A 14,204-nucleotide genomic window follows, 5' to 3' on the forward strand; every position below is an offset into this window, starting at 1 on the left:
TCTCCATTGTTCCCAAATTCCTACCATCTCTGTAAAGTCATTCTGCTGAAGGTCCAAGTGAACTTTCTCGGGTAAAATTGAGATATGTCCCTGGGTCAAACAGTCTCTTTTTTCTTGTTGAATCTGCCTCATCTGTAACTCTATCTCATAGTCATTTCTGTATATGTTGAGCGGGCCTGCTGATGACAATGCCATGGATATAACTGGGATCTCTTAGGTTGAATGTTGTGTAGCCAATATTTCTCCTATATGCAATTACGATGTATGCAAATGAACATGTAACATGCGCATGACAAGCAAAATAAACTTAAGTTAGTATGGTAAAAAGAAATAATGGAATGTTAAAAATAATGAGAGAATAACAAACAATATCATGGGTATTATTGTCTACTCCACGATACTTTATTATCTCGGGGCATAATTTAGAATAGAGGGAGTGGAAGAAATTCCTTCATGTGTACCTACTTATAAGGTATATTCTCGCGGGTATGGCCCTTTCTAAGGTTACGCTGCTCTCGGTACTCTATATGCTGAGCGGGGTTTATGAACAGAGCTAAGGTTCCCAAATCGTTCCTCACTGTCGTCCACGCGGACTAGTAAGGCACCCCGGTCCTCACCCATTACAGGCTTCAAACGGACTAGGTTCGATTTGAGTGGGAGTCTTCACTAGCCCGTGCGAAGGTTATCACCTCACGAGAGCGTAGCTACTAAACTCCCTCCTAAAAAGGACATAACCCGGGTGGAGGGTTTATGCATGAATGTAAAATGTGCTGTGTGTGTGAAGGAAATCATGAGTTCAAAGTAACAATCTCACACCCCTTTACCCTAAATCCCCACAAGTATTAGAAACAATAAAGTAATAAATGCGAAATAAACTAATGTACCAAACAAAATATGCAGTACAAATCATTAATATTAAGGAAACAGTGGATTATTTAAAGCCTTGGATAACCTATTATTATTTTTTTTAATGGCTCGACTCTCGGCAAGTCCCCAGTGGAGTCGCCAGCTGTCGTAACGTGCGGGTCCGGGAACCCGATTGCTAGACGTGAAAATGAAAACTCACTAAAAAATTAAACTAGGAGTCGCCACCAATCTTTTTTTTTACTAGGTGTGATTGGCCACCTATTGACTCGATTCTAATCGATGCAAACTTAAATTAATTTTAAGCCCACCGAAAAGAACCTTAAACCGGTCTACAATTTTCTGGATCTAGGTTCGGGAGTACGGTTACGCCCGGGGAAGGATTAGCACCCCTCGGACGCCCGTTCCATGAACGGTACCATTTTTAGATTATCCTATTGGGCTTTAATTTTTAATTTCACTAGATTTTCTTAATTATTATTTTTATTTTATCTCCTATTTAACCTAAAACGGAATGCAAATGAGTGGCGAGATGAAATGCATGGCGTGAGATAAAAATGCTGGACAAATAACCTTTTATCGAGGATACTTTCCGAATCCGCCCATCATACTGGTGGGACTCGGGATATTCTCTCACCTAGGGAATTATTCGAGAAACTCGCCTTCGCAAATTCGACGAATAATTCCCGTCTTCGGGGTCATCGTACATTTTCTTTTTAAAATAATATTTTGTGCATAATGGTCCTAATTCGGGCAAAAGCCTTTTATTAAAGGTGGTTCTCGAGCCCTCCCATCATACTGGTGGGACCCGAGGACATCTTTTCACCTAAGGAACTTTTCGAGAAATACCCGCCTTCGCAGGATCCCCGAAAGATCCCATCATCGGGGCTTAAACTCGAAAAAAAATATTAATATGCAATGATATGTATGATGCGATATGTATATGCTATGCTAATACAATTATTTTTTTTTATTATCATTAATATTTTTTTATTTTCTTATATATTTTATTATCATATTTCCTATTCTTATTTCTTATTATTACTATTTTTTTTATCTTTATTTTTACATTTTTTTGTTCTAAGTTCTTATGTTTTCCATTTATACTTAGACAAATTGCTTATAACTATATTATTTTAGTAAGCAAAAATTATATATTTTTATTATACTATTTTTTATTTTTATATATATTTTTTTATATTTTTATTATTTACATATTTTCATAAGCAATCTTTTATTCAAACCTAATGCCTAAGATCTTACTTCATATGTATACTATTATTATTTTATTTTTTTATCTTTATCTTCACATTTTTTATAGTTTATGCCACTTAATACTCAATACTTAATTTTAGATTAGTTATTTTTATTATTTATTTATTTATTTATTTATTTATTTATTTATTTATTTATTTATTTATTTATTTATTTAATGTCATGTATACTATATTTTCATAAATTAATTATTTATCATATGTTTGAATTGTTATTACTTTATTATTATTTATTACTTATTATTTATTTTTATCAAGTAATTTTATCAAGTAATTTTTTTGTATAATCAAGCTCTTTATTTACTAAGGATTTCGGAATCTTGAAATCGAGGCCCTCCCATCATACTGGTGGAGCCTTGATTCGGATCCCGAGCCTAGGGAACATAAACTCGGGATTGCGACTTCTCGCATCTCGATCGATTATCCCATCATCGGCCAATTATTTTTATTAATTATATATATGTATATATTTTTTAAAAGGGTTAACTTTCTAATATTGATTCTCATACCTATTTTATTATTTTAATGCTTAATCTAATAATTTTTAATTTAATCTTTTAGCCTACCATTTGTTTCATTCGTTTATATTATTATTTTATTATCATTGTTTTTGCTATTTACCTATTTTTTATATATTTTCTATTTTACTGATTTTGATTTTTTTTTTACTTATTATTATTATTTTTAATTTATATTACCATGTTATTATACTATGTCCCCATTATTTTACTAACAAAAGACTACATTAAGGAAATCATCATAACCATCACAAACAAAAGCCCAAGATTTAAAACTTACCCAAGATTCAAGCCCAACTTAGCCCAGTATGCATCAGTCTGGCAGAAAGCCCGTGAGCGTGCCCCAAGTATTCAGCCTTCCTGAGCCAAAACGCGGTCGTTTTGAATGCCCTTGAGCTGCCCAATCGTATTCCCCAAAACGACACCGTTTTACTTTAAACTCTAACTATAAAACCCTTTTTTCTTTCTTTTCTCCCCATTTCTTCCCTTCACTTTCTCTCTCTACCCGCAAACTCTCTAACTTCTCTCTACACTCTTCCTCCGCTGGATTTCTCCCCCTCCGACCGGCGAACTCCCCTTGGCCGCCGATCTGTCGAAGGACCCACGTCGACGGACTCCTCCTGCCGGCGCGAACCTCTTTGGCGTCGATCGGGTGCTGCTACTCCCTTCCCTGTGTTGGATACGGTGGAGCGGCGGTCGGGCTTCCTTGACCGTCGATCTGTTGGAGGACCCACGCCGACGGACACTTCCTGCCGGCGCAAACCCCTTTGGCACCGATGCTCCTGCTTCTCACGCCGGCGAACCTTCCTTGGCTGCCGATCTGTCGGAAGACCCACGTCGATGGACTCCTCCTGCCGGCGCGAACCCCCTTGGCGTCGATCGGGTGGTGCTGCCCTCTTTCCTGTACCGTGTACGGTGGAGCGACGGTCAAGCTTCCTCTCTCTCCTACCGTCGGTCGGCCTCTCAACTACCGTCGGTCGGCTTCTCCCCATTGCACATTTTCGTATTTTTTGAAAAGAAAAAAAGAAATTTCTTGGGTTGTTCTGGCTGCTAGGCAAACTTAGGGTGTCTTTTTTTTATTGTGGTTGCTTTCCATTGCTTAGAAAGCTGGTAGTTTTTTGTTGCAGGTTCTTCCCCCGAAATGCTACAGTGCCCCCTCTCCTTTATACCCGATTCTCACCCTGCCAGTCGTACCTCTCTCCTTTTTTTTTTTATTTTTCATTTTATATATATATATATATTTTATATATTTTTTAATTTTTTTTGTTTATAATTTAGTGTCTACAATCTTCTGCATGCAATTTGACATTTGATGGGAATCAGTCGTAGCTGTGAACACTGTACATCCTGTCAGATTAATTTCAAAAGAGTACCGGTTGATAGGACGAAACCGAGGCAGGTGTCAACTGCCGAGCTATTGTTAGGACGAACACTGAGACAGCAAGAGTTTTTGTTTAGTCCCAATCTGTCACTGGTCTGATAATGTCTGTTCTTGTCTGTATACCTTGCAGAACCCTAGACCCGATAAACAAGGTGGGCGGTACTCGTTTTCATTTGTGGGCTCTACCTTCTGACCATATCTGCAGTCCTGGCAGACAAGCAACGTCAACATGGAAACTAAAAACGACTTGTCGAAAAATAGCTTGTAAAAGAATGGACCATTCCCTACGATAAGCTGCAGGTGCTATCAAATATTTCAGTACTGAAAAACATCTGTTAAGGTGATAGCAAGCTGGGCATTTCTTAGTTTCTCTTGAACCCAAACACCCGCCATAGTATTATCCTCTTTTAGGGGATAAGTCTTCCCTCCAACACGTTGAACATAGGCCATGAATCCTATTCTAGCTAGTAGGTGAATTTGAGAATACTTTATTGCTTCATTCCTTATTTAATTAGTACTAGTTTGGACTATCAAAATCATTCTTTAATTGAATTTGCATTAAGTACTTAAGATTAATTGTTATGCTCAGAATTTTATTTTTATTTTTATTCCAAATTAAAGAAATTTGGTTCCTTATGATTTGTTGTTTTTGTTTTTAGGCTTAAATAGCTCTTAATTTTAATGAAAAATTAATAATTCTCATATTCAATATCAACTCGTTTTTTTTTTCTCGAGACTTGATGACACAATCATATGACAACTAATAAAACAATGATGTGATCACATCAATTATTACATAATCACATCATTAAGCCACTTCATAAGTTATGTAGACCAAAAAAAATCAACTGAGATTAAGTGTCTGTTTGGGTTAATTTTTTTTTTGTTTAATTACCTCTTAAAAATAGAAGTTAAAGCCAAACAGAATTTTAAAAAGCTTTGAAAAAAGTAAATTTTTTTAAAGAATAAAATGTAAAATAAAGCTTTAGGAAAAGCTTAGAGAAAGAAATTTCTCTTCTCTTTTTTTAAGAACACATCAGTTTTTCAAAAAAAAAATTTTGCTCAAAAATGTCCTCATTTATTAATATAGTCCCAACAACACCTTTTATGGTAATTTTAATCAAAATTAGAATTTATATAAATTGTTTTGTCCAGAGTTTATAAAAATAAATTTACCAAACAGTATTAAACTTATTTTAAAAATTATTATTTTTCATAATAATTTAATTTTTTATTACAATTAAAGGTTTATACGGGACAAATTAAAATATAAAAAAAAAAAAGAAATCGGACTCCAAATATGGGCCGGACCTTTTGTCCCAGTAAAGACAAAGCCCATTCTCAAATCCAAGCCCTAGCAGAAACAATAAACGGTTAAGAGCTCACAGAAATTGGCGGGAAAGACCAGCAAAAAAACACAACAAAAATCCAATAAAGAAAAGAAAGTGAAGAATCAAATTCAAAGAGAAAATGGCGAACAAGATGATCAGCGAGATCCCACTTCCCAAATCCATCGCCAATGTCTTTGCCGCCCGTAATATTTCTACTGCCAAGGTTTTTCTTTCTTCTCTTCTTTTGTTTATGTTCAAAGCACTTCAATTTCATTAATAAGATTAGGAGTAATATTTTGTAATCAATTTGATTTGCTTTTCTAAGGACGCGTTATCTTTAACGGAATTTGAGCTAATGGAGTTGTTAGACGTGGGATTGACGGAAGTAAGATCTGCATTATCGCAAATTAGTGAGATCGTTGCTCCACCGTATCAAACTGTAATAAACAAAAAATTTAGATTTACACAAGTTTTTTTTTTTTTTTTGCTTCAATTGATTGGATTTTCTCCTTTTTCGTTTCATTAAATTCTACAAATATATAGGGTTTTTTTTATTAATTTCGTCTTTTCCAGGCACTTTCCTTAATGGAACAGCGGTTTCAAAACGAGCATTTGGGAGGCCATTTTCCAACAGGCTTGAAAGGATTGGATGCAGCTTTATGTGGGGGAATTCCATTTGGGGTTTTAACTGAATTAGTTGGTCCAGCTGGAATTGGCAAAACCCAAGTAAAAAAAAATGAATTTTTACTTTATTTTTAGTAATGGGTTGTTTGAGAAGTCTCTTAAAGATTAAAACTTTTGGGTTCTTTGACTGGTTTTTCATAATAAAGCTAGGACCTTTATTAGTATTCAACTGAAAGTTGAACTTTGCTTTTTATTTGTAATTGCATTTGAGGTTGAGTGTTTTAGTAAGGAAACAAGTAATCAATGAGTAGCTTGTTTTTGGTTACATTGCAGTTTTGTTTGAAGCTTTCGCTATTGGCTTCGCTGCCTACAAATTATGGAGGCTTGGATGGTCGAGTGATATATATTGATGTTGAATCTAAATTCAGTTCAAGAAGGTAGCTACAGCAGGCTTGCTCAAAACTTGTTTATCTTCAGGTTTCTAATTCTTTACTTCCTTCACTTTTACAACAAAAGTACTGAATTTTGAACTTATAGATCTGCACTTTGTCAGGTTGTTAGAAATTGGATTGAGAAGTTTTCCTGAAATATTTCAGATGAAAGAAATGGCACAGGAGGTCTATGGAATGTTATTTTTCTTGCTTTTCCTTCGCCGGTTCTTTGCTTTATAATATTGCCTAAGAATAAAAGGGTTCATGCATCCATTTGTATTGCAGATGGCTGGTAGAATTTTTGTTTTGCGGCCATCATCACTTTCTGAATTTACCCAGAGGTTAGTCCTTGAATGTGGATGTCTAATCCGACTTAAACCTGATCAGTACCTCTTATTATTATGTATTGTTGCTTGAATTTTCTAAGCTGATTGAACAAGATTTGACTAACATTACAATCCTTTGTTCTGTTATTTATCCCCCAGTTTGCAACAAATCAAAGTTTCACTCCTCCAAAACCAAGTGAAGATGCTAGTAATTGATAGCATGGCTGCTCTTGTATCAGGGTAAGTTCTATATTCTAATGACTTCAACCTGCCAAGCTCATCCTTCTCTCCTCCAGTATCTGGTGAGGCTTCTGTTGTAAATGGCATGTCTTCTAGTGTTTTTGGGATAAATATAACTTTATCGTTAGCTTGCTGTGTTCGTTGTCTTGTAGCATTTCTTCTCTTCTTTTCATCTCTAACCTCTTCACTGTTATTTGGAAATATTTGCAGAATATTTTTTCTATTATGCGAGCAATGACAGGTTTATTTGGTTCAGGGAACATGAGCAGGGGGTACGTAGACAACAAACATTGAGTTGGCACATTTCGTTCATTAAGTAAAAAATCACATCCTCGTAATTTGTGGCTCTTGCTTGAGTTAATAGTGTTTTCGGTTCCACTGATAATGTTTTTTGTTTTGCATATGTGTAGGTCACTGGCTGAATTTTCACGAATTCCTGTTGTAGTTACAAACCAAGTGAGATCTCAAAGCCATGATGAAGCCTCTCAATATTCTTTCCAAGGTAAAATGGCATAATCAGATTGTAAAATATTTTCCATGATTTATTCACACAAGTAGAATATCTGTCTTGTGCAGCTCAGAGTAGGGATGGGATTGTGGAGACTCCGACAAGATATGATTCTCATCTTGTTGCCGCTTTGGGGATTCATTGGGCTCATGCTGTAACCACTCGTTTAGTGCTGGAAGCTAAATCAGGTTGCCACAATGCTTTGCATGATTCTCCTAATAAGTGAACTCCTTTAGTAGGAGATGTTGGGATGTGCTTTCCTTCTGCATGTTGGAATGAGATGCTTTTATTAAATGGGTTCTGTTACCAGTCTATTTTCTTTAAGAATGGTGTTTGCTCATGTCCTAGAATTTGGGAAAACTTAAATTATTCAATTTAGATTTCATACATATTTAAGGGTTCATGTGCTTATCATTTGTCATAAAATTTTGCAACTTCTAATGCCTATTTTATGTCTTTCCTTCTTTGTTGTGAAACAAAAGCAAGCAACCATGTGTATGACATGCAAGATGCCTTTTTTTTCAGGAAATGTTCTCAAAATAAAATTCCTATTTCCAGTTTACCACCTTCTAAAAAGAGCCAAATCTCATATATCCATTTTCTTATGCACTTTAAAATATTCTTTTCTCTTGCAGGTCAGAGGTTTATAAAGGTGGCAAAATCTCCAATATCTCCCCCTCTGGCTTTTCCTTTCCACATAACTTCATCAGGGATTTCATTGCTAAGTGATGAAGGAATGGAACTGATGGGGCCTGAGATAAACTCAATTCACTGTCAAGGTTCTTTCCTGACCCTTGCTTGTTGTGAATCTGCAGATCATTCTGAATGCATTATTAAAACTACCAATGGCACGGATTTAGTGGTGGAACATTTGCAGAGCAAACCTCTCTTTTGATGGATTTTACATATGAGATTTCTCGTAGAAAGACAACAGCAGTCGAAGAATTGCAATGCTTCTTAACTAGATGTCTTTGAAAATGAATTTCCTACTCCAAATACATTACTTATACACATGATTCAAGCACATTTGCAATTTGACTTTCTCTTCAGGTTATATTATAAATAGACTCATGAATCTTCTATTCTAATGACAAAACTGCAGGGCACAATGAAATAATCAATTTCAGAATGGAAAGCTTAGTTTGATCAATCCAGGCACAAGCTTCATGAATCAGATTTCAGGCTGGCTTCAAGAGCTTTGCCGCTATGAAATTTGACAGTTCATTTTGAACCACCTTTCCCCCCATTTGCATTTACAGAAAAGAAAGATTCCTCATTGTTTATCTGGATGACAAAGGTATCTTGTAGGTCAGTGAATCCTTATTGAACACCAAAGTTCCGTCCCACATCTACAATCATGGGATTTTCTTCTTCATGAATACTTGTAAATCTTGTATCAATCATGTAAATTGCTTTTGGGGATATCTCATCTCTTATATGCAGAGAAGATTAATGTCTCTAGGCTTTCCTATTTCATTTCAGCCTCTTTTCATATTGGGTCAGTTTCTATCAGGCCTACTGTTGGCCCAGTTTTTCTTCAATGAAGTTGGGGTCAAGGAAAAGGATTTAGAGAAATGATGGCAAGTCAAAATTATCAAATGAAAAAGCAAAAAGAAAACTATTTCAATTTCACAAATTCAGGTTTTATGCCAACCTTAAGTTGGCAATTGGTAATTATGGAGATCTAGCTTACTTATTCTTAATGTGTATAGGTGACAATCCATACATAAAAAATAATAATGATAAATGATGGTAAATGAACATGGTTCAGCACCATCTCTTCATTAAAAACCATAAAATTGAGACAAGCAATGAGCAATGCATTCATGGTAGGAGTTTGGGGGGGGGTTAAAGATACAAGAAGAATATCATGTTTATTAATTATTCTGTGTGTTTTTGCAGAACAGTGGATAACTCTGCTGATTTGGGTTTGGGGAAGATATTTATGATCAAGAGCTGCTTTTCTTTATTACAAGTAGGTAAGAAATTAACTCTGCAGTTCTTTGCTTTTGGCAATAAACAATTTGTTTATGTTAACTCCAGAGGAAACATGTATTTATGCATCAGATCTTAGGGTTTTTATTCTGCATTGGGAGAAGAGATGACTCTCTCAGCCAATCCCTGGTTTACAGAGGAAAAAGAACAGAGATTACTGCAACAACCCTTTCTTTTTATTTGGGAAGATAAAGTGCACATTGTCATATACTAGGATTCATGAATGTGGACCAAAACCCATAGAAACAAATCTTGGGGATGCTCGAATAATGATCTCAAAGATAAAGACATGGGTTAAACATTGAGTTAAGTCCAAGGTTTTCCATAGAAATTAATCAATCCATCTACTTTATGACACGATATTGCAACTGCCCTTTTGATTTGATCCCATCAACAGTTCCTTTTCACTCATCTTTTCAATCAATTTCCTTGTCTGGTTTCCTTCATAATTTTGTTGAAATTTTCCAACTCATCCTGGACTTTTTCTTTACCTTGGTTGGTGACTATAATAATTATGATATATAGTACTGTCATTTTGTCGGAAAATATAAACCATTAAATGAGCCACCAGGCGATATTCTCTCCCGTCTCTAAATATTTGTCTCTCTTTAACTTTTACAGAAATTAAAATCCTTAAAGAAAAAAAAAACATCTGGTTTGAGTGTGATCTTTACCTAGAATTGCTTAAATCCTACTCCATCAAGATTCAAGACCATCTTATCCCTAGTCAATGGGAGAGAGCTTTTCAATTTCCAATAATAAAAAAGAAAAAAAAAGAGATAATGATACTATGGAGAAGAGTCCAAAGATTAGAATGATTTTTAAGGTTTCTTACTTTATTTTTTATTTTTTACTCTTTAGCTTTTGATTAAACTATGATTAATTCCCACTTTCTCTGTTTGAATAGTGAATCAATCCACTAAGCACCAAGTCACCAGCCTGACTTGGCTTATTCAAACCTTTGTCGGATATGTCTATCTTGACCATGTTTGGCTTTTAAGCACACACACACACAGATCACGACTTAAACCTTAATAAACAAAACCTTAATTAAGATTATGTTCATGATTACATTGACTAATTAATTCGGGCATTGCTTTTTATTAACCCCTGGTCTTCACATCTTAATCTTCTCGAAATTTTTATTAATTTATTTGTTCTTATTTTATAATTTAATATATTAACTAACGACATCATATGTATCTCGTGATCATAATTAAAAATAATTTTAAAAAAGGTCATTGTTTAATTACAGTTTATTTTTAAAATCTTACTTTATTGGAATAGCAGCTGGAAAAACAACATTTTTAAAATTAAAGGTGGGGTGCTTATGTCTGTTTACACCTAATCAATCTTTATGTTCCAAGGATTTAGTGCACTTGGTTCATTGAACTCTGAATTTTTGAGTATTTAAATATCGAAATTGAGGATTAAGCAAATATAATTACTAAAAATTATGCCGTCTTTAAGTAAAATTAAGATATTTTTTTTTTCATTTATTTTATATTAAAATTTAAAAAAAAAAGAAAATTTAAATATAAATGTTCCGTACTTTTAATATGAAAAAAAAATCACTTTCTCTCAAAGTAAGTGGGTGGATTTTTTTTTTTTTGGAATTGTCCTTTTGTTCCCTTTAAAACGTGCTTTTTTTTTATTTAAATCTTTGTTTGATTTAACTTATTTTAATTTTTTAAAATAAATTGTCACATTAAATAGAGTTATTGATGTTACGTGTTTGGTGTGATTTGTGTGACATCCAACTTTATGTGCTTTTTTTCAGAATTTGGCAAATATTTTTTGGCTTTATTTATATAAATAATTGATATTTATAGTAAAATTATTGTCTTCAAGTTAGACCACCGCCGGTCATTGTCAATTAATTTATTTTAAGAAATATTAAAATAAATAAATTCTACATCATTCATTTAAGAAAACAATACTTAGATAATTAGACACAGGAAATCAATTAGGGTAATTAATTTAACAAACAACTTTACATTTTGACCCCTTTTTGTCTAAATTAGGATAATTAATTTAAATTTCGATTTTGTTCAACCTCGATCAATGATCGATTTGGACGGAAAAAGTAATGTTACGTACGATACAAAATTAAAGAATTTTATAATTATAGTGAAAGGTTTTTATAAAAATAAATAAATTTTGTTGTGTAAACAGCTCATAAATAAAAACAAAGGCCAGGTGTCCTTTTCCCACAATTTATTAATCTGAAACTGACTACACCTTAGCCTTTCACGACACGGCAAAAACGAGAAAGAGCCCGAGGATATTTTTGTAAATTCACCCTAAAAGGGAGTGGCGCAAGTGGGAACACCTCATCATTTCGAACAAAAACCAATAATTGCAAAAGCCAAAGGCCAAAAGAAAATAACAATAATAAAATATATTTTATTGCAATAAATTAAATGAGAATAGAAAGTTTGACTAAGCAATAGAGTTTAATATTTGAGAGAAGACTTTCCATGTATGGACAGGAAGCGTCCACGTCTCCCTAGGTGTAAAAACCTCGTACACCTTGCCGACAAGATACCAATCCAAAAAGAAGCCCTAATTGTACTTTCTGTTTAAAAAAATATTAACATAATTAATTTTATTTTTTATTATATTTACATATTCATTTATTGTAATTCCTATTAATAATAATAATATAGTAGGGGCCATTTTAGATTTTTTCTCGTGATTTAATTTCGAAAATTAATTTATTAGTAGTGATTACAAAGTAGATTTAATAATGTTATCTCGTTTCATTGCTAGAAAATTTACATCTTAATTATCATAGTTGATATTAATTTAATATATTTTTAAATATATAAAAATGAATTTAAATTCATGTAATTAAGTTTTATATATACATATTTATCGTGTAATTAAGAAGTTAGAAATGTGAAAGTACGATTTGGAAATAATGGCGCGTGTTGAAATCCTGGAATCACGGAACCAAAAAGGCAACACGAGGTTTCCTTAAAGGGGACCACCTGGTGGGGCGAAGTGTCTTAAGTCCGTACGATTGGCTGCGTCCGAATGACGCGTGGTACAAGAGAGTGGGGCTTTGTCACTTAATCTCAAAGCATCTGATTAGTGTCAAGGAAACTTGATATGTCCAGGTTTTTGCAATTTGATTCTTGCTTTCTTTTGACAACACTTTGCATAAAGAAAGGTACCACAAAACTTCATGAGCAGCTGAAAAGAGTTACTAATTGAAAGGTTTGAATCCGAATTAAGAGTAGCATTTGATTGGTTGGATTTAAAAATTTTAAGAATCAAATTAATTTAATTTTTATAAAAAAGTGAAATAGATTGAACTTTAATAAGAATAAAAAAATAATCAAAAACTGATTTAACTCGATTGGTGCAATCAGTTATTTTGATTTTAATAAACTAGTTTTAAATTTATTTTATAATAAAATTATATATATATAATATATTTATAATATACATTATTAATTGTCATTGTTTGTCAACACGAATGTAAATTTTGAATATTAAAAATCAGTCGAAATAATAGAATAAATTATCTCTCCTAATCGATTAATATTAAAATAAAAAATAAACTCAAATTAACCAAATTTAATAGATTTCAATAGTTACTTTGAGTTGAATGGATTAATACTCATCCCTACTAAGAATTTATCAAAAATTCCACATTCTTGAATAATTAAGAAAAAAAATACAAATAACATTGATGATATTTCGTGATCTTTGGATGTAAAGATTTGCTTAAAATTCCATTTTATAAATATAATTTTATAAATGCCTTGAAATCTTTAAATAAATATATATATATATATATATATGTATATATTACGAACAAATATCATATTTATTGCAATGCAACCAAAATCATGCATGAACTATACAAATCACAAGTCATTTATGAGTTGGGCATATTTTACTTGCACCATCTAAATAATCTTGATAAGTGTAGGTGTTCTTCAACTATGTTTGGCATGAATTCTAGATATTGTTGATTTCAGTTGCAAATGAATTTCATGTTTATACTATTTTAATAAAGAGTTTTATATTTAATGAATTATCAATATATAGTTTTTATACAGGGTCACTGAAATATATGACCATACTAAATGATTTCAACAACCGGTACATACAATATCATTAAAAAAATAAGAAGAAAAGTTGATTTTCATAGATTTTCCAATCTATATTTAATATGATTAATTAATTTCCAACAGTGGAAGACATTTATTTTGGGAATTGATTTCACTCCATCATAAATACGTCTAGACCACTACACCTAGCAACACCCTATACTTTAAAAGCCCTGCCCTACAGGCAGGAATGAACAAACATGGACCGTTGATCATATCAATCCTCAACGTCATCACCCACATTGACCAAAAGAACGGTGGTGGATCAACCAAAAATCAACGAACACGTGGCAGGTGGGAATTGGTTGGACGATGGATATTGAGGATAGCTTTCGGCTTTTGGATTGGGTTGTTGTTTCCGGAAACGGGCTATAGCCGGTCGAGTAGTCGCAATCATGGTGGTGGGTAAAGGGCAGGGGTTTGGTTGAATCTTTTAAATTTCCAAAATTGGAAGAATAAATTTACCAAAAGTTTTTAAGGTAAGAGGATTACCTTAATGGGAAGGTACTAATAGTGTGACTAGAAAAAGCGCCATCTGCTGCCTGCCGCTCTCCCCGTTCTCACTCTCTCTCTCCTCCTTTGTATTGG

At 33.4% G+C, this 14,204-nt stretch overlaps 1 protein-coding gene across 3 annotated transcripts; it reads left to right on the top strand.

Moving 5' to 3' along the window:
- The first annotated feature begins 5,458 nt into the window (after positions 1-5,458).
- Positions 5,459-9,658, top strand: RAD51B (DNA repair (Rad51) family protein). 3 transcript variants are annotated; one of them, XR_001929212.2, is made up of 13 exons: positions 5,459-5,591; positions 5,694-5,807; positions 5,942-6,094; positions 6,326-6,429; positions 6,546-6,609; positions 6,709-6,764; positions 6,909-6,989; positions 7,246-7,305; positions 7,400-7,491; positions 7,548-7,685; positions 8,133-8,276; positions 8,600-8,805; positions 9,400-9,658. XR_001929212.2 is itself a non-coding variant. In XM_018126727.2 (12 exons), exons 1-12 carry the CDS (start codon positions 5,508-5,510, stop codon positions 8,641-8,643), a joined length of 1,134 nt encoding a protein of 377 aa, XP_017982216.2. In that variant the 5' UTR covers positions 5,459-5,507; the 3' UTR covers positions 8,644-8,973. The 3 variants fall into 3 exon arrangements, 2 of the variants coding, with proteins under 2 accessions (XP_017982216.2, XP_017982217.2); XM_018126727.2 differs by lacking the exon at positions 9,400-9,658 and having other exon boundaries at positions 8,600-8,973; XM_018126728.2 differs by lacking the exon at positions 9,400-9,658 and having other exon boundaries at positions 7,566-7,685; positions 8,600-8,973.
- Positions 9,659-14,204: the final 4,546 nt, after the last annotated feature.

The sequence above is a fragment of the Theobroma cacao genome, chromosome 9 (genome assembly GCF_053813885.1).
Source record: "Theobroma cacao isolate CCN51 chromosome 9, ASM5381388v1, whole genome shotgun sequence".
Classification (NCBI taxonomy): domain Eukaryota; kingdom Viridiplantae; phylum Streptophyta; class Magnoliopsida; order Malvales; family Malvaceae; genus Theobroma; species Theobroma cacao.

Coding starts and splice junctions, on each gene's coding strand:
- RAD51B (XM_018126727.2), top strand. CDS start 5,508: ATGGCGAACAAGATGATCAGCGAGATCCCACTTCCCAAATCCATCGCC. Junction 5,808..5,941: donor TTGCTCCACCGTATCAAACT/GTAATAAACAAA, acceptor CGTCTTTTCCAG/GCACTTTCCTTAATGGAACA. Junction 7,306..7,399: donor TGGCACATTTCGTTCATTAA/GTAAAAAATCAC, acceptor GCATATGTGTAG/GTCACTGGCTGAATTTTCAC.